The 21,912-nt window shown below is 46.8% G+C and overlaps 1 protein-coding gene across 4 annotated transcripts in view; it reads left to right on the forward strand.

Moving 5' to 3' along the window:
* The window catches only part of FHDC1 (FH2 domain containing 1), a 153,875-nt gene that overhangs the window by 73,474 nt on the left and 58,489 nt on the right, over positions 1–21,912 (forward strand). For all 4 annotated transcript variants that reach the window (XM_033940804.1, XM_033940784.1, XM_033940795.1 and 1 more), the window contains exon 3: positions 21,649–21,710. In XM_033940804.1, coding sequence (XP_033796695.1) covers positions 21,649–21,710 — 62 coding nt within the window. The remainder of the gene's footprint in view (positions 1–21,648; positions 21,711–21,912) is intronic.

The following is a 21,912-nucleotide window of genomic DNA, read 5'->3' on the forward strand; positions in this document are numbered from 1 at the left end:
GTTGATTTAGTTAATGTTGTTTTTAAATTCCATATTTACATAATTTATTTTTGTATTTCATAAAATATGTCTCCTGACTCATTAATTTAAGGTATCACAAAATACTAGTGTAAACTGCAGTTGGGACTGATAAGGTGGGATTTTAATATAATCAATAATAATAAAATGCTAGAGCGCACATGCGCTCTCGAAAATTCGTGCGGTGTGGCGCCGTGAGGTGTGCTTCTGTGGCAACATTCTAACCTCACGGCGCATGCGGGGGCTGAAGGCGTGCGACTCTACAAACCTCCCTGCTCCAACGGAGTAGGTAGCACCAGTGGACAGCAGCCCCGCTCCAGCCGTTCACCTTCCACAAACCTCCCGGCTCCAGCGGCTTAGGCAGCACTATAAACATGCTGCTTCGCGCCCTTCTCTGCTGATTTCCTCTGCCGCGTCTCTGATGACATCATCGGAGACAGACGCGGCAGAGGAAATCGGCAGTAGAAGGCCGCGAAGCAGCGTGTTTAAAGTGCTGCCTACGCGGCTGGAGCCCCGAGGTTTGTCGGCGGTGGGAGGGTCAGGAGCAGGTCAGATCGAGCAGGATAACGGCAGTACAAGAAGGGGGAGGGGCCGAACGGATCAGGGAAGAGAAGGTAAGAGAAGAGAAAGGGGGGTGGGGGAAAATGCTGCTACTGCTTCTGGAGGGAAATGTTGTTGCTGCTGCATAGGGAAGTGGGATGGAAATGCTGCTGCACAGGGAAATGGGGAAAAATGACAGACAGACAGTGGAGGGAGGGAGACAGAAAGAAAGAAAAAGAGACACAGGTGCAGGGAGAGGGACAGAAAGACAGACAGAGAAAGGGGGCCAGAAGAGAGTCAGCGGGAGAGGGAAAGGGGACTGCTTTGGGGGGAGGGGTATGCTTGGGGCAAACAGGTTTGCTCTGGGGGGGAAGAAAGAAGGGGCCATGGAAAGACAGGGAGAGGGAAAGGGGGCTGCTTTGGGGGGAGGGGTGTGCTGGGGGGAGATAGAAGGGGCCATGGAGATATAGGGAAAGGGGGCTGCTTTGGGGGGGAGATGTGCTGGAGACAGACAGCTTTGCTTTGGGAGGGAAGACAGAATAGGGCCATGGAGAGACATTTGAGGGGGAGGTGGGTGCTGGGGGCAGACAGCTTTGCTCGGGGGGGGGAGGGGGAGACAGAAGGATACAGACAGCGGCCAAGGAGAGAGAGAGAAAGAAACACAGACAGACAGACAGACACATCTATTCTAGCACCCGTTAATGTAACGGGCTTAAAGACTAGTAGAATATAAACTGGGATCTTTTGTTATTATTCTGAAAGCAAATAGACTGTAATGCCCAGTTGCCATAGATGTACAAGGAAACAGGTGAATAAGAAGTATTACTTGCACTGGTGCTTTAAACGCCGAATGGCAGCAACATGAGTGGTACGCTTCCTTGAGCACAAGACAAATTGACTTTGAGAGACTTTTGATGCATGAATGTCACAGGGACATATTTTTCTCTGTCCCCGTGGGAACTCATTTTCCCGTCCCACCCCTGGGTCATTCTCTAATGTATGTCCTAGAGAATGACACAGGGACAAATTTTCCCTGTCCCTGTGGGACCTCGTTTTCCCGTCCCTGCCCCGCTAGTTCTTTTCCTGTCCCATTCCTGCAAGCTCTGTCCTCATCTGCACAAGCCTCAAACACTTTAAAATCATAAGTGTTCGAGGCTTGTGTGGTTCAGGCAAAGCTTATAGGAATGGGGCGGGGACAGCGACAAAACTCGCTGATGGGATAGGGAAACTGAGTTCCTTTGGGGATGGGGACAAATTTGTCCCTGTGTCATTTTTTATCCTGGACCTTTTGCAAGTGGTATTAAATAGCAAGTCTGCCTTAATGACCTGGGAAGTACCGGAATCAATTTGTCTTTTCCCACTTGTGGGACTAAATAAGATTAGTCAAATCTAGCATGGGGGAGCTGAAGCCAACGCCAGACAGTCATCTACAGTCTGTGTCCCACAAATGGCAAGAGACAGGTGAAGCTTCTGCAACTCCAGTGTATTAGAACATTTTATTGTTGCATACTATGAGTTGGGGGTGTTGTGCAGCTTGGAGGGGGGAAGACATTTTGACTGGTAAGTTGAAAACTGTTGGCAAAACATGGAGTCTTGGTTATAACCATGCACCATCCCCCATCATGTTTGGTTGTCTCTATCAGTGGTCCTTATGTTAGCTGTTACTTTCCACTAATTGTGGATCTGTGGAAGGGTATCACTTTAAATCTCTGAATTCCTCTCCTTCTGCAGTGGAGAACAGCTCCCTTTTCAGTTTTTCCTTCTCCAAGCGAACTCAGGAGGAGTACTCTGATCTGCTCTGCTTAGTTTTGTTATTTTCTGGTCTTTTTGCCATTGGTCTTCAATTTTTTTTCTGCATGACTTTAGTTCTCAGAAGTCCCCTTCTTGGGTCTACTCCGCAGAGGGGATAAGATGCAGCCCTATGTGGGTGGACTGCTGCTCCCAGGCCAATCTCATCAAATATCTGTGGAGCCAGCCGTCTTTGTGTCCCTTCAGGAGCTCGGGGTCCATTCCCCTGGTAGCTGATTGCCTGCTGATTCCTTACAGGCTTGAGTGCAGGCTGTGGAGCCCCTGTATAACTTTTATTTATTTATTCAATTTTCTCCCAGGGGAGCTCAGAGCAGTTTACATATTTTTCCCTGTCTGTCCCGGCGGGCTCACAATCTATCTAATGTACCTGGGGCAATGGGGGGATTAAGTGACTACAGCCTCAGCACCCTGAAGTTGTGGGTTCAAACCCTGCACTGCTTCTTGTGACTCTGGGCAAGTCACTCAGCCCTCCGTTGCCCTAGGTATGTTAGATAGATTTTGAGCCAGTTAGAACAGATAAGGAAAATGTTTGAGTACCTGATTGTAAACCACTTAAATAACCCTGATAGGCGGTATATAAATATCTAATAATAATTTTTAAAAATTCTGACTCAAACACCTCGTATCTAGGGATCATCTGTAATTGAAGCCCCAGGTCAGACCAGCATCAATTTCTACGTTTTTTGCGCACAAATACCGGCTGAGGAGCGGCTATGTTCCATGTGCTATAGGGTGGGAGAGGAAGGGTGCGGGAGCTTTGGGCTCAGCCTCTAATCAGTCCTCTAGGGTGTTAGAGCCCCCAAAATCCTAGAAAGTACAGTCTGCGTGGAAGAGGTCCTGCTTGGAGACTGCAAGTAACAAGGGGGTGAAATACAAGTGCATGATGGTGGAGGAGAGCCTGATTCCCCAGTCTGGAATCTTACAAGGGTCCTTGGGGCCTCCAGTGCAAGGCTTTTGTAACTTTCAGTCTTTTATAGAAAGCCTATTTAACAGGTCCAGAAAGCGCTGCGCTGCCTATGGGCACAAGGAAGTGTAGAACAGCTGTTTTCAGCAATGACACCAGTTGAGCATCCCTTGTTCAAGGAGGAGTGACCTGAGCAGCCACAAACTGAACCAGCCCTCAAAGGAGGCAAAGCAAAAAGCCAGCCATGGGACAGATCCCACAGCAGCCAACCAGAAGCGGATCTAACTGTTCAGCTCAAAGCCTCAGACAAAGAAGACCTGAGGGCTACAGGGCCCACCCAATTCAATGACTATCCTGAACATTATACAGCAAGTGAAGATGAATTCAAGGATATTCTACACCTAGATAATGTGAAACCAAACTTCCCATGCCCCTCTACCCTGGAGTTGAGTCACGGCAGGGACTCGGAGGAAGGGAAGACATCTGCTTGGTATCACCTCACCTGAGGCCCATAGCTAACCAACTCACACCACTGGATCCAGATGCCAAGATCCTGCACTGGTGCTGTTGGATAACCCTGAGTCATACAAAGGCCCACTTGGGTTGGACGATTGTTTGCTGAAGCCTGCCTCGACACAGCAAGAAAGTTGAGCACTAACATATTTGCTACCAGCGTCATCGAAAGAGGCCACATCACACTAGTTGAATCATGTCCCAACCATGCAGCTACCAGAGACTCATAGTCAAAAGGGGTGGAGCTTTGCATAACACTCTGCAAAACGTAGTGGATGCAGAAAATTGCCTGGTAAGCTCAGTGGTTCAGATCACCAAGAATAACTTGGCACCACCTGGGAGCCTAAGCACCAGACTCCCATGGAAAACATCATCCTACTTCCTCAGCGGAGTCATCACTGTGACAATAAAGACCCTTATTCAACCAGTCACTGAATTAGTACTTTTCCTACATTGTGAAGAGTACACGAAGAAGGACATTGTGGACCATTGTCTATTCCAAATACTTCTTTTTTCTCTTTTATGTTTGTCTGTGTTGTCAGTCTCTTGTTTCAGCCCCTGCAAGACTACAAGAGAGAAGCCCTCTATCAGCCTGATATGTCAAGAGAAGCCATCCAACCTTCAAGTTCCAGTTATATATGGACTTTGAATGGACTTTGCATGCTGCCAACTTATCAGGTTGTTAATAATAATAATAATAATAATAATAATAGTGGTATCTACCAATATCAGGTGGGGAGTGTTCTTCCCCCAGCAACTTCATACTAATTTGACATAGATCTAAGATGTGTTTAATGTTATTCTCACTACTTAGAATTGTAGCGCTGCAGTCTTCTCCTATTATGGTTTGTGAACAATGCATTGTATGTAATGTCTCATACGAGTACATGCTGTAGCCACTCTTGCTTACCTCTGTAAGCTTCATTGCCAGTTGTCTTTTCTCCTAAGACCCCCTCACTTTCTCTCAACTGAGCTTGGATCCTTTGTCTCATTGCTGTTCTACAACCTTTGCCCTGAGAAGTCTACAAAGGTATGACCTGTTGCCAAGTTCTGTCCCTATTGGGCTCTTCACACACACACTTTTACCTTAAAGGTTTTCCCTGTGAATCTTTGTTTCAGGGTAAGTCGCATATTACCTTCCATCTGAAACACATTTGGCTCTATTCCTTGAACAGAGGACCAGCCTTTCTACCTGAAACTATCTGACCACATGCATGAATAATTCAGCATTTCTCCTCTGGAACTTGGAATATCTTACTGTCTATTTTCTGCTACAAAGTGTCTGTTCTTCAAACCTTCATCTTCAGGTGCAATAGTCAGGAGTCCACTGAATGCGAGTACATCTGTTATATTTTCTCAATAAAGTTTATTTCAGAAAATTATGAGGACTTCCCCGTGTATGCATTGGTGTGCTAAGGTTTAACTCTCTAGAAAGTATAGTCTGTGTCCACTTAGAGCAGTATCTCAAACTTTTTTTTAGCTCTGGCACACTAAACAGAGCAAAGGTTTTTCGCACCACATTATAACTGAAATTATAAAATTGCAAAACCAACAAAAAATTAAATTTGAGGGTAATTGTAACAACAGTGAAATAAAAGTAGATAGAATCTAATTGCTAATCTATGCAATGGATGTGCTTGTTTTTGAGTGCAAATTATCTCAAAATGCGGCTCAATAGTCAACAAGTAGACACGTGTTTCATTATCCGCCATCTGCAGTCGTTCTCTTTTTTTGCAATTTAATTTGTCAGAGCTAAAAATCCAAGTTCGCAAAGGTAAGACGATCCAAACAGTAACAAAGCCTTGATTGCATTGTTGCTCAAATTAGCATAACTGCTGCATAAAAAATAAAATTACTTACCATTAGTTTTCAAGGGCAGTTATATCCTTATGCCCACAGGCGCTCATAACGTTGACATACTCTTACATATGCGACGTACATGTCATCTATTCTAGTGTATATTTATGAAGGGAATTTTTTTTAAATAAAGTGAAATTCTGGAATCTCTCATGGCACACTACTGTGCCATGGCACACAGTTTGAGAGAGACTTGCTTAGAGAATCAGAGCTAGGACAGCAGAATAGATACCTTGTTGAGACTAGAGCATGCAGTGATGGCAACTGGCATTGTTAGCTTCCCTGCCATTTGTTACTGCACTGTGTGTGGGGGGAGGCCTTCTTTTAGTCATGTGATACAGACAGACAAATCACAGTTCTTGATTTTTCCTCTATTTATTTTATTTACTTACACCCCACCTATAACTAATCAGCTTATAATATTTACATACACACCCCTGTAAACAAACAATAAAATACTTTATAAAACATCACAAAAAGAAATCAATCACTGGAGGCTCAGCTGCATTGCGTTATAACTTTTCTCAGACAGTCAGGAACGCTTTCTTAAAAAGGTGGGTTTTCAGATTTTTTAAACTGTTGTAACACTGAGTAGAGAATGACACGGGGAAAAAAATCTGACCCTGTCGCTGCCCCATCGCCGGATCACCGTCCCCTTCACCACCCCGACCCTGTACCCGCTGTCCCCTTCACCGCACTGTCCTCGTCCCCGAAGCATCCACCCTTCCCTCTCGTCACCTCACTGCCCTTCAGCGGCCCGAGAATCTCCCTTCCTCCCCCTTTCCTTCATGGCATGTTAGTAAAAAAACTTGCTGAAGCCGGCGGAGACTGCCTGCCTGTGCTTGCAGTCGTGTGTGTGTGGGCGGAAGCTTCTCCTCTGACGCAACCGGAAGTTGCATCAGAGGAGGAGCTTCCGCCCACACACATTCTCGGGCTGTATTTGCGGATTTAGCACTTGTGGTTTTGCTTATTCGCAATTTTTCACATGCTGACTCCTCCCTCCCCAAATTACATCATAAGTAAAGTTCTGTGCTGATAAAAAGTTTAGTGCTTCCCTGCTTTCACCCTGAAAATTGCCGCTTCCCGGCTTTCACCCTGAAAATCGCTGCTTCCCAGCGTGCACAGAGAAATATGTCGCTTCCCAGAGTGCACAGAGAAAATCGCTGCTTATCCCAGGACAAGCAGGCAGGTATTCTCACTAGTGGGTGATGTCATCCGACAGAGCCCTGATACGGACGTCTCACAATGCTTGCTTGAAGAAACTTAGAAGTTTCGAGATGCCCGCACCGCGCATGCGCCAGTGCCTTCCCGCCCGACGGACCGGGCGTGTCTCCTCAGTTCTTTTCTTTCCGCGGAGCTGAGAAGTTTTACTTCAATTCTGCGCTGACTGAATTCCCGTTTTTGCCTTCTAATCACCGCGATTTTGGGTTTATTTTACTCTTTATCGTGTATTTTCTTTGTTTTCATTCTTATTAAAAAAAAAAAAAAATTTTTCTTCCGGCGAGCCGGCCGGGTCGGCCACGTGGCTCAGGCCCCGCGTCTTCGATCTTGCGCCGGAGCTTTTTCGGCCTATGTCCCGGCCAATCACCGGTTTTAAAAAGTGTAGCAAGTGCCAGTGCGCGATTTCGCTGACGGACCCGCATCGATGCTGCCTGCAGTGTCTAGGTCCAGAACATTTCCCGAAATCGTGCCGGCCTTGTTCCACGCTTACAGCGCGGGTGTTTAAGCGGCGCTGTCTGTTGTGGGAGTCGATGTTTAAGATGGAAGCTGCTAAAGAACCTTCGGCTTCGACGTCATCGACCGCTTCGCCTGTCCATGCGAAGCCAGCTGCTACTCCTGCTACTCCGGGCCTTCTGAAGCCGGCTTCGTTTGTTCCGGTTTCGGCCCCGAGTTCGGCGCCGGTGCCTGTTCCTGTCTCCTCGACTCAGGTACTGCCTTCCACTATTCCACCTGTGGTCATTAAGGTGCCGAAAGCTTCCAAGCAGAAGCACTCGACCACGAAGGAGCGCGAAGACCATGCTGGGGGACCCCCTTTCGGTGCGGAACCCCCCATATCGGCTTCGCTTCGGTCCCTGCTTGAAGCTCAGTTTGTCGAGCTCATGCACACTATGGGACCTAGGTTAATCGCCTCCATCCAGGGTGACCTCCCGGTCCCGATCCCGGGGGGCGGACTGCCCCCTCCCCCTCCTCCTCGCCGATCGATCTTGCTGCTTGGCGAGGAGGAGCGGCGGATGGCGGCCGGTTCCTCGAGGCGGGCTTCCCTTAGCGACATGCCTCCTTTGGAGCCCATTACGCTTCCGCGCCAACAAGGTGCTGTTCCCTCGATTGATAATCGGAGTCCTGGGCATAGTAGATCTTAGGAAGAATTCTTCCGCACTCCATACCAGGCCTGGGCTGCATCGCGTGAGGCGGCCTCAATCCCGCCCCTTCGCTCTACTGCTTCCAGTCCTATTCATTCACTGGAAGCTTCGGGGGACCATGCGAAGCATCGACATTCTCGCTCTCCCTCCAGGCACCGGGAGGGGCATCGATCCAGGCACTCGTCGCGGCACTCCTCACGCCATTCTGAGGTTTCGCCACAGAAGAAGCTGCCATGTCTGGGGTACTCTTCCTCTGATGTATTGCCCCCGGAGGGACCAGAGTACGAGGAACCGTCTACCTCTTATTCTCCTTGCCGCTCCCAGGTCTCTCTGGATCCTGAGGCTTCAACTTCATCCAGCCCGTCTCGGAGACTGGTTCTGGCAGACCAGTTGTCTTTTTCTTCCTTTCTCCGACAAATGGCGGATGACTTGGATGTTACTTTGGACACTGGGTCTCGGTATTCGAAAGAGTATCTCGACACCATGCACTTGCCTCATCCTCCTGCTGAGTCTCTTCGGCTTCCTCTCCATAAATTGCTGGATCAGACCTTTATGCGATGTTTTGAGACACCGTACTCAATTCCTGTGGTCCCGAGCAAGTTGGATGCCAGATATCGCATTGTCCATCATAAGGGGTTTGAGGGGGCTCAACTCTCTCACCAATCCCTGCTGGTCGAATCCTCCCTCAAGCGTTCTCATCCCTCCCAGGTCTATGCCTCTGTGCCGCCGGGTCGAGAGGGCAGAACGATTGATAAGTTCGGTAGAAGAATCTACCAGAACTCGATGATGGCTTCACGAGTTCTTAATTATAATTTCTTCTTTTCTTCATATTTGGAGTTCTTCTTGCCGGTCCTCCGCAAGTTTACTCCCTTCATCGACTCTCAGGCTCGATTCGAGTTCAAGGAAGTGGTAGCCTCCCTTTCCCAGCTACGCCTCCAGCTGATGCAGTCCTCGTACGATGCCTTCGAGCTCTCGGCACGTGCTACCGCCTGTTCCGTGGCCATACATCGATTGGCATGGCTTCGAACAATTGACATGGATCCGAACCTCCAAGACAGACTTGCCAATGTGCCTTGTGCGGGCGCCGATCTATTCGACGAGTCTATCGAGACTGTTACCAAGAAACTTTCAGATCATGAAAAGTCTTTCCAATCTATCCTTCGGCCTAAGCCCAAGCCTCAGCAGTCTCGACCTTCTAGACCACCTTTGATTTATCAGCGGCGCTACACCCCTCGTCAAACTCCTGCTGTGAGACAACCGGCGAAGAGACAGCCTCCCCAGAAGGCTCAGCAGAAACCTCAGCCGCCGGCTGCACCGAAGGCTACTCAGCCTTTTTGACTCTCTTCCAGGGAGCATAACCGACCTCGTTCTGCATCCTCCTATTTTTCCCATTGGGGGTCGCCTCCATCATTTTTATCATCAATGGGAGGCTATTACCACCAACCTCTGGGTCCTTTCCATTGTAAGAGAAGGATACTCTCTTAAATTCCATCGGGTCCCTCCGGACCACCCTCCAAGAGAGTATCCTTCCAACTTGACGCAGACCGCCCTTCTCCTTCAGGAAGCTCAGGCTTTGCTTCGGCTTCGGGCTGTCGAGCCGGTCCCGGTGGATCAACACAACCGGGGTTTTTACTCCCGGTACTTCCTCGTTCCGAAGAAGACGGGCGACCTGCGACCCATACTGGACCTTCGAGTCCTCAACAAGTTTTTGGTCAAGCAGAGGTTTCGCATGCTGACTCTTGCTTCTCTCTACCCCCTACTCGAGCGGAACGACTGGTTATGCTCTCTGGATCTCAAGGAGGCCTACACTCACATTCCCATTCATCCGGCCTCCCGCAAGTTCCTCAGATTTCGGGTGGGACATCTACATCTGCAGTATCGAGTGCTTCCTTTCGGCCTGTCCTCATCTCCCAGAGTCTTCACAAAGTGTCTGGTGGTGGTGGCCTCTGCACTCCGGAACAGGGGTCTTCAGGTGTTTCCCTACATCGACGACTGGCTCATCAAGGCCCCGTCAGCCCCAGAGGTCATTTCGGCGACCTTGGCCACAATCTGCTTCCTGCAGAGTTTGGGCTTCGAGATCAACTTCCCCAAATCTCATCTGCAGCCTACCCAGTCCCTTCCCTTCATCGGGGCGGTGCTGGACACCATTCAGCTTCGAGCATTTCTCCCTCCTCAGCGCATGGATGCTCTTCTTCATCTCTGCCAGTCTATCTCAGCGAGACACATGATGGTCCTCCTGGGCCACATGGCCTCTACAGTTCATGTGACACCCTTTGCCAGGCTCCATCTCAGAATTCCTCAGTGGACCCTAGCTTCTCAATGGACTCAAGTGTCAGACCCGTTGACTCGACACATCATAGTCACTCCTGCTCTTCGGCAGTCTCTACTTTGGTGGATGACCTCTTCGAATCTATCCAGAGGTTTGCTGTTTCACATTCCTCCCCACCAGAAGGTTCTCACAACCGATTCCTCGACCTATGCCTGGGTGGCTCATCTGGATGGGCTTCACACTCAGGGATTCTGGACCAGTGCGGACCGACTCCATCAAATCAATCTTCTGGAGCTCAGAGCCATCTTCTATGCTCTTCAAGCTTTTCAACATCTGCTTCACGACATGGTGGTCCTCATTCGCACAGACAACCAGGTCGCCATGTATTATGTAAACAAGCAGGGGGGCACGGGATCGGCCTCCCTCTGCCAGGAAGCTCTCAGAGTCTGGGATTGGGCAGTTCGCCACAATGCCTTCCTCAAAGCTGTCTACATTCAGGGGAAGGACAATGTCTTGGCAGACAACTTGAGTCGTCTCCTCCAGCCTCACGAATGGACTCTCCATTCCAACCCCCTTCATCAGATCTTTGCACAGTGGGGGACGCCTCAGATAGACCTCTTTGCGGCTCCCCACAACTTCAAACTGCCTCAGTTTTGCTCCAGGATCTACACTCCTCATCGCCTCGAGGCAGATGCTTTTCTGCTGGATTGGGGGAATCGCTTTCTATATGCGTTTCCTCCATTTCCTCTCATTCAAAAGACTCTGGTCAAGTTGAAATCCGACCAGGCCACCATGATTCTGATAGCTCCTCGGTGGCCCAGGCAACCTTGGTTCTCCCTTCTACTTCAACTCAGCAGTAGGGAGCCGGTCCTTCTCCCAGTGTTTCCTTCTCTACTTACTCAACATCAAGGATCACTACTTCATCCCAACCTGCAGTCTCTCCGCCTGACAGCTTGGTTCCTCTCAACGTAACCCCCCACCAGTTTTCCCAGGCGGTGAGGGATGTCTTGGAGGCTTCCAGGAAGCCTGCAACTCGACAATGCTACTCCCAAAAGTGGACTAGATTTTCTTCCTGGTGTGTTTCCAATTCCAAGGAGCCTCAGCGAACTTCCCTATCCTCTGTGTTGGACTATCTTCTACACCTCTCTCAGTCTGGTCTCAAGTCTACATCTATAAGAGTCCACCTGAGTGCTATTGCGGCTTTCCATCAGCCTCTACAAGGGAAACCTCTATCTGCTGTGGTTTCCAGATTTATGAAAGGACTTTTCCATGTCAATCCTCCTCTCAAGCCTCCTCCTGTAGTTTGGGATCTCGATGTCCTTTCTCAACTCATGAAGCCTCCGTTTGAACCTCTCAACAGTGCTCCACTTAGGTATCTCACCTGGAAAGTGGTTTTTCTGGTGGCCCTCACGTCTGCTCGCAGGGTCAGTGAGCTTCAGGCCTTAGTGGTGGATCCACCTTTCACAGTATTCCATCATGACAAGGTGGTCCTCCGCACTCATCCGAAATTCCTGCCTAAAGTGGTCTCTGAATTTCATCTCAACCAATCCATTGTACTTCCAGTGTTTTTTCCTAAGCCTCATTCTCATCATGGAGAATCAGCTCTTCACACTCTGGACTGTAAACGTGCTTTGGCTTTCTACCTGGATCGCACCAAACCACACAGATCTGCTCCTCAACTTTTCGTCTCCTTTGATCCAAACAAGTTGGGTCGACCTGTATCGAAGCGCACCATCTCCAACTGGATGGCGGCTTGTATCTCTTTCTGTTATGCCCAGGCTGGATTATCCCTTCCCTGTAAGGTCACAGCCCATAAGGTCAGAGCAATGGCAGCCTCTGTAGCCTTCCTCAGATCGACACCGATTGAGGAGATTTGTAAGGCTGCCACTTGGTCCTCGGTTCATACATTCACCTCTCATTATTGTCTGGATACTTTCTCCAGACGGGATGGACAGTTTGGCCAAACAGTGTTACAAAATTTATTCTCCTAAGTTGCCAACTCTCCCTCCATCCCATTGAGGTTAGCTTGGAGGTCACCCACTAGTGAGAATACCTGCCTGCTTGTCCTGGGATAAAGCAATGTTACTTAACGTAACAGTTGTTATCCAGGGACAGCAGGCAGCTATTCTCACGTCCCACCCACCTCCCCTGGGTTGGCTTCTCGGCTAGCTACCTGAACTGAGGAGACACGCCCGGTCCATCAGGCGGGAAGGCACTGGCGCATGCGCGGTGCGGGCATCTTGAAACTTCTAAGTTTCTTCAAGCAAGACATGCTTGTGAGACGTCCGTATCGGGGCTCTGTCGGATGACATCACCCACTAGTGAGAATAGCTGCCTGCTGTCCCTGGATAACAACTGTTACGGTAAGTAACATTGCTTTCCCAGCTTTCACCCTGAAAATCGCTTCTTGTTTGTTGTTCGCAATTTCAATATATTAACGGTGGCTGTTACAAAAAAACTTGAATAACATATAAAAAGTTATGTGTGGTTTTTCCATATTCGTGGTTATGTTCCGTCCCTAACCACCTCGAATACGGAGGAAAGAGTGTACTACATACTTTTATGTATTAACCCTTAATGCTCTCTGTGAGGCGTAGAATTGAGAATAAATGGGCTAAGTGTTTATCTTTTTGTGTTACATCCAGAATATGACTAGAACTAGGGATTCACTGGCTGATCTATTTATACTTATGCTACCTACTGCGTACAGTCAAAACAGCTTCCAAAATTACCTAGCAATAGTAAAACCTTTAGGATTAAAATTAATTTTATGTTCTGTATTTTTTGCTCCATAAGAGACACTTTTTCCACCCAAAAAAGTGGGTGGAAAAAAGGGTGTGTCCTATGGAGCGAATACCACAATCCCCCCTCCTTTTACCTTATTTAGGCCGCCGTCGCTGCTGCTGGTTGCTCACTGCAGCCGAAAGTAGAAGGAAAAGGCCAGGCGGGTGCAGTGATTGCACGTCGCCGACCCAGAAGCCTTACTCCTGACGTCAATTCTGACTTTGGGAGTAAGGCTTTTGGGCCTGGGCCAGCGGCGTGCAGTAACTGCACCTACCTGGCCCTTCCTAGCAACTCCTTCCGTTCCGGGTGCTGCGCTGAGCCAGGAGTCCCACCCCACCCGCTGCTTCTGCTTCTTTGTCGACCTCAGGGGTAAGGCTTCTGGGCTGGCGGCATGCAGTTGCTGCACCCGCCTGGCCCTTCGCAGCAATTTTTCTTCATAGGGGGTGAAAAGCTGCTGAAGCGAGTGAAGCACCGCTGGGTCCCTACTCATCCCTCACTCTCAGGCTGCTCTCGGTACTTTAGACAGGAGTCGGGGGGGGGGGGGCCCCCTCTGCTGCTGCTTCATGGGCGTGTTCTCAAAGCAGCAGCAGCAGGAGGCAATTAAAACCAGCGTGCAGGTGGGCAGGCTTGGGTGGAGGGGGGGGGGGCGGAAGAGGACAGGCCGGAAGGCAGTGAGAGGAACATAGGAGGGAGGGAGGGAGGAAGGGACAATTGTTGGGCCTGAGGAAAGAAAGTAAAGAAAAGAAATCACCAAACAACAAAGGTAGATAAAATGATTTTATTTTCAATTTAGTGATTAAAATGTGTCAGTTTTGAGAATTTATATCTGCTATCTATATTTTGCCCTATATTTGTCTATTTTTCTATAGTTGTTACTGAGGTGACTTTGCATATTTTAAAAAGTCATCTGCCTTGACATCTGTCCCAGCCCGCCCTGTGCCCTCTCCCAGCCTACCACTAGACCACCAGAGGGGGGGGACAGGGCACAGAGCTTGGCAGGGAGGGGAGACAAGGTGCAGAGCCTGGCAATGAATGTGGGGTTGGGTGCAGAGCCTGGCAGGGAGAATTTGGTTCAGAATTTTTTTTTTTCTTGTTTTCCTCCTCTAAATTTTGGGTGCGTCTTTTGGTCAGGTGCGTCTTATGGAGAGAAAAATACAGTAGTTTGGCAGAATAGCTTAAGAGCCAAAGGCTCTGAACCAGGGAAGCCAGGGTTCAAATCCCATTGCAGCTTCTTGTGACCTTGGGCACTTAACCCTCCATTTCCTCAGGTAAAAATATAGATTTTAAGCCCCTAGGGACAGGAAAATACCTACTGTATCTGAATGTAACCACTTTTAAACTGTGTACTAGGCAGTATTAAAGCCAATATATCAAATCAAACTGTTTGCTACCACTGAAAAAGGTTGAGCTGAATAAAGATACACTTAAAGGTTCATTAGCACTGTGGGTAGGCCTCGCCCTTTATTCTCATTATCATGTAAATACTGTTTGCCCCTAACTTTGACTTTTTATGGGGCTTCTCCATAAACGCCATTAATCTGTAAGTCCATGTCTTACAATGCTTCGCCTTAACAAAGACAGACATAAATCAGTAATAAATAAGGATTCCCTTTTCTTCATCTTCTTTTACACTTTCTCACCTTGTAATATTTAAAGCTGTCTTGTTGATTAATGTTGACTTTACCGAGGGATTTTGGTGGGTGATCATGTACTACTCTTATTTTGCTATGCATGATTTTCTCTAAATGGTTTTAAAAAGGGTAGTCGTCGGCATGGGCATTTTTTTAACCTTGCCGTTGAAAATAAATGTGTTTCAGTTTAGCACGAGTCACTTTTCCTTCCTTCGTTCAGATGTAACCTCATTACTATTCCTTCCACTTGTTCATTTAGCAGTGTTAATGATTATCTCAAGCCTGCCCTAAGGAATGAGGTCATGTCGTTCCAGCCCAAGTCATCTGATGGTTTATGGCCATTACCTCATTGAATTCACGGTTCTTTCCATTCTCGGCATGCGTGTCATTATTGCTGGAGTCCCTTTGTTGCTGGTGTGGGTGTGTGAGCTGCTAGTTCATGGCTTTGCTAAATTCTGCTCATTTCACTGTAACATCCAAGAGGTGGTTGCTGGCGAGGCGTTTAACAGGTCACCTATGTGTGAAGGCCAAGTAGGCACCTGTTTTGAGCGTATTTCCTAAAGACACATTCACACTTAACTGCCTTTCTAAAATCCTATGGGCAAAGCTTCAGAAATGGTGCTTAGATTGAAACCATAGATGTTATACTCGGGCACTGGTATAATTATTCACACACACACACACACACACACACACACTTACACTCACACTTACACACACACACACTTACACACACACACTTACACACTTAAAAAAAGCCCATTAGGACCAAACAATCCTTCTGCAAAAACTGCCCCTTCAGTGTCACGGTTCTTTACTATTGGGGAAATTCTGCTCACAACATAGAAAATTCTGCACATTTTTTACTTTTACCTTTTTTGTGCAGAACTCCCCCCTGGAGCACATGTCTTCCCAACTACTTTTTTTTCCTAGCCCTCCAGTCAGTCAGTCTCTCTCACTCTCTTTCTCTTATACACTCTCTCTCTCACTCTTTCTCTCTCTCTCACTCTCACACTCTCTCTCATTCTCTCACACTCTTTCACTCACTCTCTTTCTCTCTCACTTACTCTCTCACTCACACTCTCTCTCACTCACACTTTCTCTCACTTACTCTCTCACTCACACTCTTTCACACTCTCTCTCACTTTCTCACTCACTCACTCACTCACTCCCAGCCTGCCTACCTACCTACACATGCACCACTGCGACAGCGCAGCTTACTCCTCTTCAGTTATCCTGGGCCCGACTGTTCCTTGAGCTTCATGGGCCTCTGTACAGCTGCACAACTTAGTCACTGCCCAGGACAAGGATCTAGGTGTCATTGTGGAGGATACATTGAAACGCTCAGCTCAGTGTGCGGCGGCAGCTAAGAAAGCAAATAGAATGTTAGGAATTATCAGGAAAGGAATGGAAAACAAAGATGAAAATGTCATAATGCCCTTGTGTCGCTCTGTGGTATGGCCGCACCTCAAAATCTGTGTGCAGTTCTGGTCGCCCTATCTCAAAAAAAAGATATAGCAAAATTAGAAAAGATACAGAGAAGGGTGACGAGAATGAAAAATGGTTTGGGACAGCTTCCCTATCAGCTTGAAGAAGAAACGGCTCAGGGGTGGATATGATAGAGGTCTATAAAATACTGAGAGGAGTGGAAAGGGTAGATGTGACTTGCTTGTTCACTCTCTCAAAAAATAACATAACAAAATTTCTTATATACCACAGCTATCTCGCAGTTCTGTGCGGTTAACAAAAATTAAAATGCAAATATACACGGTATAAACGCAATTAATTAATTAAATTATTTACCAAATAGATCAGTCTTTATAAATTTTCTAAATGCCAAATAAGAAGTAGAGATAGAAAGATGCATACTAATTTGTTTATCCCAGAATCCTGCCTGATACTCTAACATCTTACTAAAGAAGCGTTTATACACACATCCTTTTACAGAAGGAAAAGCAAAGATCCAAAGATCACGAAGATGTTTTCCTATTGGCTAATTTAAAATGATCCTTGAGATAACTGGGTAATAGCCCACTGAGAGCCTTGAAATATATACTGTACAGCCGAACTTAAAGATCACTCTTGCCTCGATTGGCAACCAGTGCAGTTTATGGTAATACTGGGTCACGTGATCGGATCTTTTCAGTCCAAAAATCAAACGCACAGCAGTCTTCTGAATAATCTGCAACCTTTTTAGATTTTTCTTGGTTACTGAAAGATAGAGCACATTACGATAATCCAATGTACTGAGAGCAAGAGATTGAACCAGCGATCTAAATGAGAAAAAGTTGAAATACAACTTAATTGTTCTTAGTTTCCAAAGTAGGAATAGGGGGGGCATACGATGAAGCTACTAAGTAGTATGTTTACGCTTATTTAAGATTTGATATACCGCTCCTGCATTTTACCGTCCTAAGCGGTTTGCAATGTATCAAACTAAAATGAAATTAGGTACTTGAGAAAAACTACTTAAGGCTCCTTTTATTAAGGTGCGCTAGCGTTTTTGGCGCACGCACAAAATTACCGCGCGGTACGCTTCTAGAATAACGCCAGATCAATGCTGTCGTTAAGGTCTAGCACGTACGGCAATTTAGCGCGTGCTATTCCGCGTGCTAAGGCCCTAACGCACCTTAGTAAAAGGAGCCCTTAATATTATGATAGGCGATGAAATCAAATAACCTTTAATCTTGATCTACTGCTATTACTTCACAACAAAGCAGAACAGATCTGATAACCTGCAGAAGAAGATGACATTCAAAAGATGAAATACTAACTTAAAAGGCAGGATATTAGCTTAGAAAAGCCCGAGCAAGCAGATGGGTCTTAAGCAACTTTCTAAATTGTAATAAATTTCTACAAAACCGTAAGGTACCAGACAACGCATGCTGTACAGAAACATGAATTTTTGGCCCACCCCTATTGTAAACTATTTCCCTCTTGTTGTGTCTTAACAACCAACGATTCTGTGACCTCAGCGTCCTTGGCGCTGTCAAATAATTTGGCAGAATGTCATAAACGCCAAGGTGGGCAGAGGAGGCAGAAGTAGCCTGATGTGTGGCTGTGCACCTCCTTTCTCTTGCTGAATTAGAGTGGGGTGTAGAGAGAAAGGGAGGGGAGGCAGCCAGCCGGAAACCTAGCATAATCAGCAAACGGAAGAGAATTCTGCATGGTCTGTGGAGGAGGGGCGGTCTGCGTAAATGCTGTATTGCGCAGTAGCGCAGAACTCATTTGGATATCGTTCCAGTACCACTTTATCAAGGTACTGTGGTTTTAACAGTATCTAAAAGATCCCCATGCCTTCAACCGGTGGCATAGTAAGGGAGTTGGCGCCCGGCATCGTCCCCCCCCCCAACTCTTCCCCACCGTTTAAGCACCTCTCACGTACCTCTTGAAATGTTCGCCGGCATGAGTAGCATTTTCCACCTGTTGCTCACGCCGTCACGTCCTTACTACGCCACTGCCTTCAACCATCCTGCGTCCTCTGTTAACTTTTGTGCTGTTACTGTGCACACTGTCTATCATCCACATTAGCTGACAGCCTAACACAAATCCAGTTCTATCTCCTCTTCCTTTTGTGAAATTAAAACAATTTTAACTTTCAGTTAAATCGCCCCCCCCACCCCAGGTAACTTGGGGCTCCTTTTACAAAGCTGCACTAGCACTAGCACTGCACTAGCACTAGACGCTAACGCCAGCATTGAGCTGGCATTAGTTCTAGCCGCATAGCGCGTGTTTAGCTCGCTAAAATTCTGCGAGCGCTATAAACACTATCGCAGCTTTATAAAAGGAGCCCTTGGTTGTCAAGTCTCCTAATTGTAATAGAGAGAGATTAGAATACTGTATGTGTTTTATCTACAGATTTACGACTGTTGTAATAGTGAGGTCAAAATACTGATCTGCTGTTAATCATATTTGTACAATTTTTATATAAATACAAAAAAAATCCCCCAGCAAAAAAATGGTTTATTCTGTCAGCTGTAAAGGTAACGATAGCATGAAACCTGCAAGAGTAAACAATCTTTTAGTTAAAACATTGCAAGTTGCAAGTACTGCAAGAGTTTGCTAAATGAGAGATGGAAGTGATGATCAGTTGTACTTTTACCTGTTGAACATAACATAAGAAGTGCCTCTGCTGGGTCAGACCAGAGGTCCATCGTGCCCAGCAGTCTGCTCGCATGGCGGCCCAACAGATCCAGGACCTGTGTAGTAGTCCTCTATCTATACCCCTCTATCCCCTTTTCCTTCCTGAACCTTCCTACCGTACTCTGTCCTATCACGCCCTCTGGAAGTGCATTCCAGGTGTCCACCGCCCGTTGGGTGAAGTAAAACTTCCTAGCATTGCTTTTGAATCTGTCCCCTTTCAACTTTTCTAAATGCCCTCTTGTTCTTGTGGTTTTCGAAAGTTTCAAGAATCTGTCTCTCTCTACTTTCTCTATACCCTTCATGATCTTGTAAGTCTCTATCATGTCCCCTCTAAGTCTCCTCTTCTCCAGGGAAAAGAACCCCAGTTTCTCCAGTCTCTCAGTGTATGAAAGGTTTTCCATACCCTTTATCAGATGTGTCGCTCTCCTTTGAACCCTCTCGAGACAATCGATCAGGATTGCAAGAAAAAGTTGTAGCATCACTACGGTTAAGCAACATTTGCCATTTTTTTTGTGCTTAGGTCTATAATCTTTCCTATAGTTCAGAAACATCTTACACTTGGCAGTAGGGTTGTGTGATTTGTCAGGAAATAGCTCAAACCTCTGTCTCAGAAAACCCTTTTATCCCTCGTTCTGGGCAAAAACTCCAAGGACCCATTCTCTGTCTAATCAAAAGGCAACAGATACTTGTCTGAAGGTGGTTTTCATAGATGTTCCTGTGTTAAACTTAGAGCTTGCTGTGTTTGGAAGTACCCATGAATTCTTTTTTGAGGAGGTAGAAGTTCCATTACACGTCATTTTAACTTGTTCCTGACCTGAAGTATCTTAAATTCTTGTAATAACTTGAGAATCTGGCAAAAATTTTCATAGTCGTGGCTTTCAAAAACTAGTCAAGAAATAATCACCTTTATATAATAAAAAAAAAATTGTTCACTTTACATTTAGATCCTAAAGGAGCCCTTGTCATATGGGGTCCCAAGGCTGCCTGAAGGTGCAAATCCTGTATACAAGTTTTGCGACCTCCTCCCCAGTACATGCCCTGGACTAGAGAATGACACGGTGACAAAATTCATCACCGTTCCCGTCCCCGCGGATAACCGCGGGAAATAATCCCATGCCATTTTCTAGTGTCTATTTCAACCTCGGTCCTTCTACACCAGCATTCTTCAAAGCAAAGCTTGTGGGTCAGTGGTTGTGCCCAATTATACTCTGATTCTTCCCTCTCTCCTTAAAGAATGACATGAAGATGGTTTCCCGCGGTTATCCGCGGGGACGGGAACGGTGATGAATTTTGTCACCGTGTCATTCTCTGGACCTCATCATTTATAACACCAGCTCTCAATGAGGAATTGCTAACTGCTTTAATAGGATTACCATACATCCGTATTTACCCGGACTTGTCCTCTTTTTAGAGGACTGTACGGGAGTTCGTATGTTTTTCTAAAACCTGGCAGTATGTTCTTCGAGTTCAACCTAAATTTTTATTTTACCTTCGGGTCAGCAGCAGGGGTCACCTGTGGGTGGGAGTCACATCAATCGTGGTGGTCTGGGGGCAGGAGCTCCTCTTGCGAGCCTCTGAAGGCTCATTTGGCACTGGCTAGAGGTGGCAGGAAAGGCCCTGGCTCTGCCTGAGCTTGGGTCCACATCTGGAGGGTGTCCGCGCATGCGCTTGATGTCATCGTATCTGTGCATGCTCGAAGGCCCTCCAGACATGGTCCCAAGCTCAGGCAGAGCCAGAGCCTTTCCTGATACCTCCAGCCTGTGTCAAAACGAGCCTCCAGCAGCTCACAAGAGCTCCTATCCCTGAATTAATAATACCCGCAGGAAGACCACGATTGCGTGTGACTCCATAAGAACATAAGAATAGCTTTACTGGGTCAGACCAATGGTCCATCAAGCCCAGTAGCCCGTTCGCACAGTGGCCATTCCAGGTTCCTAGTACCTGGCAAAAAAAAACCCTCCCCTCCTGCCACCGGAAAGATACCCATTCTGTTGGGGGTGGGGAGGAGGACAGAGGAGGAGAGGGAACTTCCAAAACCCAGAGAAACTGCCAGGTTTTGGAAATCCCAGACGTCTGGTAACCCTAGGACGAGACGGCCCTCTGAAGTGGGAATCTATAGCAGCATGGGAGATTTGTTGGTCTGGTGTGAATTAAGAACCCAGGAGAGAAAAGGGCCATCAAAACCAACATTTTTCCCAAACACTTCATTGCCAATGTCATTGCTATGTGTCCTCCTCCTCCTCCCCCAACCAAAGCCCCTTTAGTTTATATTTATTAGTTTGGGTCTAGCTTGCAACTTCTGGTGTCCTTGGAAGGCTTCACAGTCTGAGCTTCTGGTGCTGTGCTCAACATGTCTGTTGAAATATAATGCTTTAACAGAACTTAACGATCTGGGATTTTGTTCATTTGAGAAATGCTGTTTTAAAGCGTGCCAGGTTACTGCGCTAGAGGGAACATGCTGAGTGAATTGAAGTCTGGCATATTCTCTGCAGCTCAAGCAGTTTTTAAGTTTAGAGACCTGGAGGCTTGGAGGGGCAAGGGCGGCTGTACTCGGGTGACTTTCAGGATACAAATTCATAATTCTGATCCCTTTCCTTGACTGGTCTGATTTGTAAATTATAAACTCACTAGGTGAACATGCTGTGCAGGGTCATTGGGGGATTTTTTTCTTCTTTCATTTTTACAAAATCCAAATGTGATTTGATCTGTGCTGCTTATTTTTGAAGTGGGGAAGGGAGAAATTTGACAGTGATGGACATCCTTAATATGATAAATTATCCTTGCCTGGGATTGACAGATTTTGCTTTTTTTGTTTTTTAGATCAACATTCTGGATGCAAAAAGAAGTATGAATATTGGGATTTTTCTGAAGCAGTTCAAAAAGTAAGATCTTTTTGCTAAGTTGTGCCCCTGCATTCAGTGTCAAGTACCATGTGGATAGGAGAATACTGTACCCGTACAGTGATTCAGTCCATATGTAATATATTTGAGCCTTTAAGATGAAACTCTAATGATGTTGCCAGCAAGGAACTACCACTGAAAATTTCTTTGCCCACCTTCATTTGAGCTGCCCTTTCCAAGCACT

Source organism: Geotrypetes seraphini, chromosome 1, assembly GCF_902459505.1.
Source record: "Geotrypetes seraphini chromosome 1, aGeoSer1.1, whole genome shotgun sequence".
NCBI classification, from domain to species: Eukaryota; Metazoa; Chordata; class Amphibia; order Gymnophiona; family Dermophiidae; genus Geotrypetes; species Geotrypetes seraphini.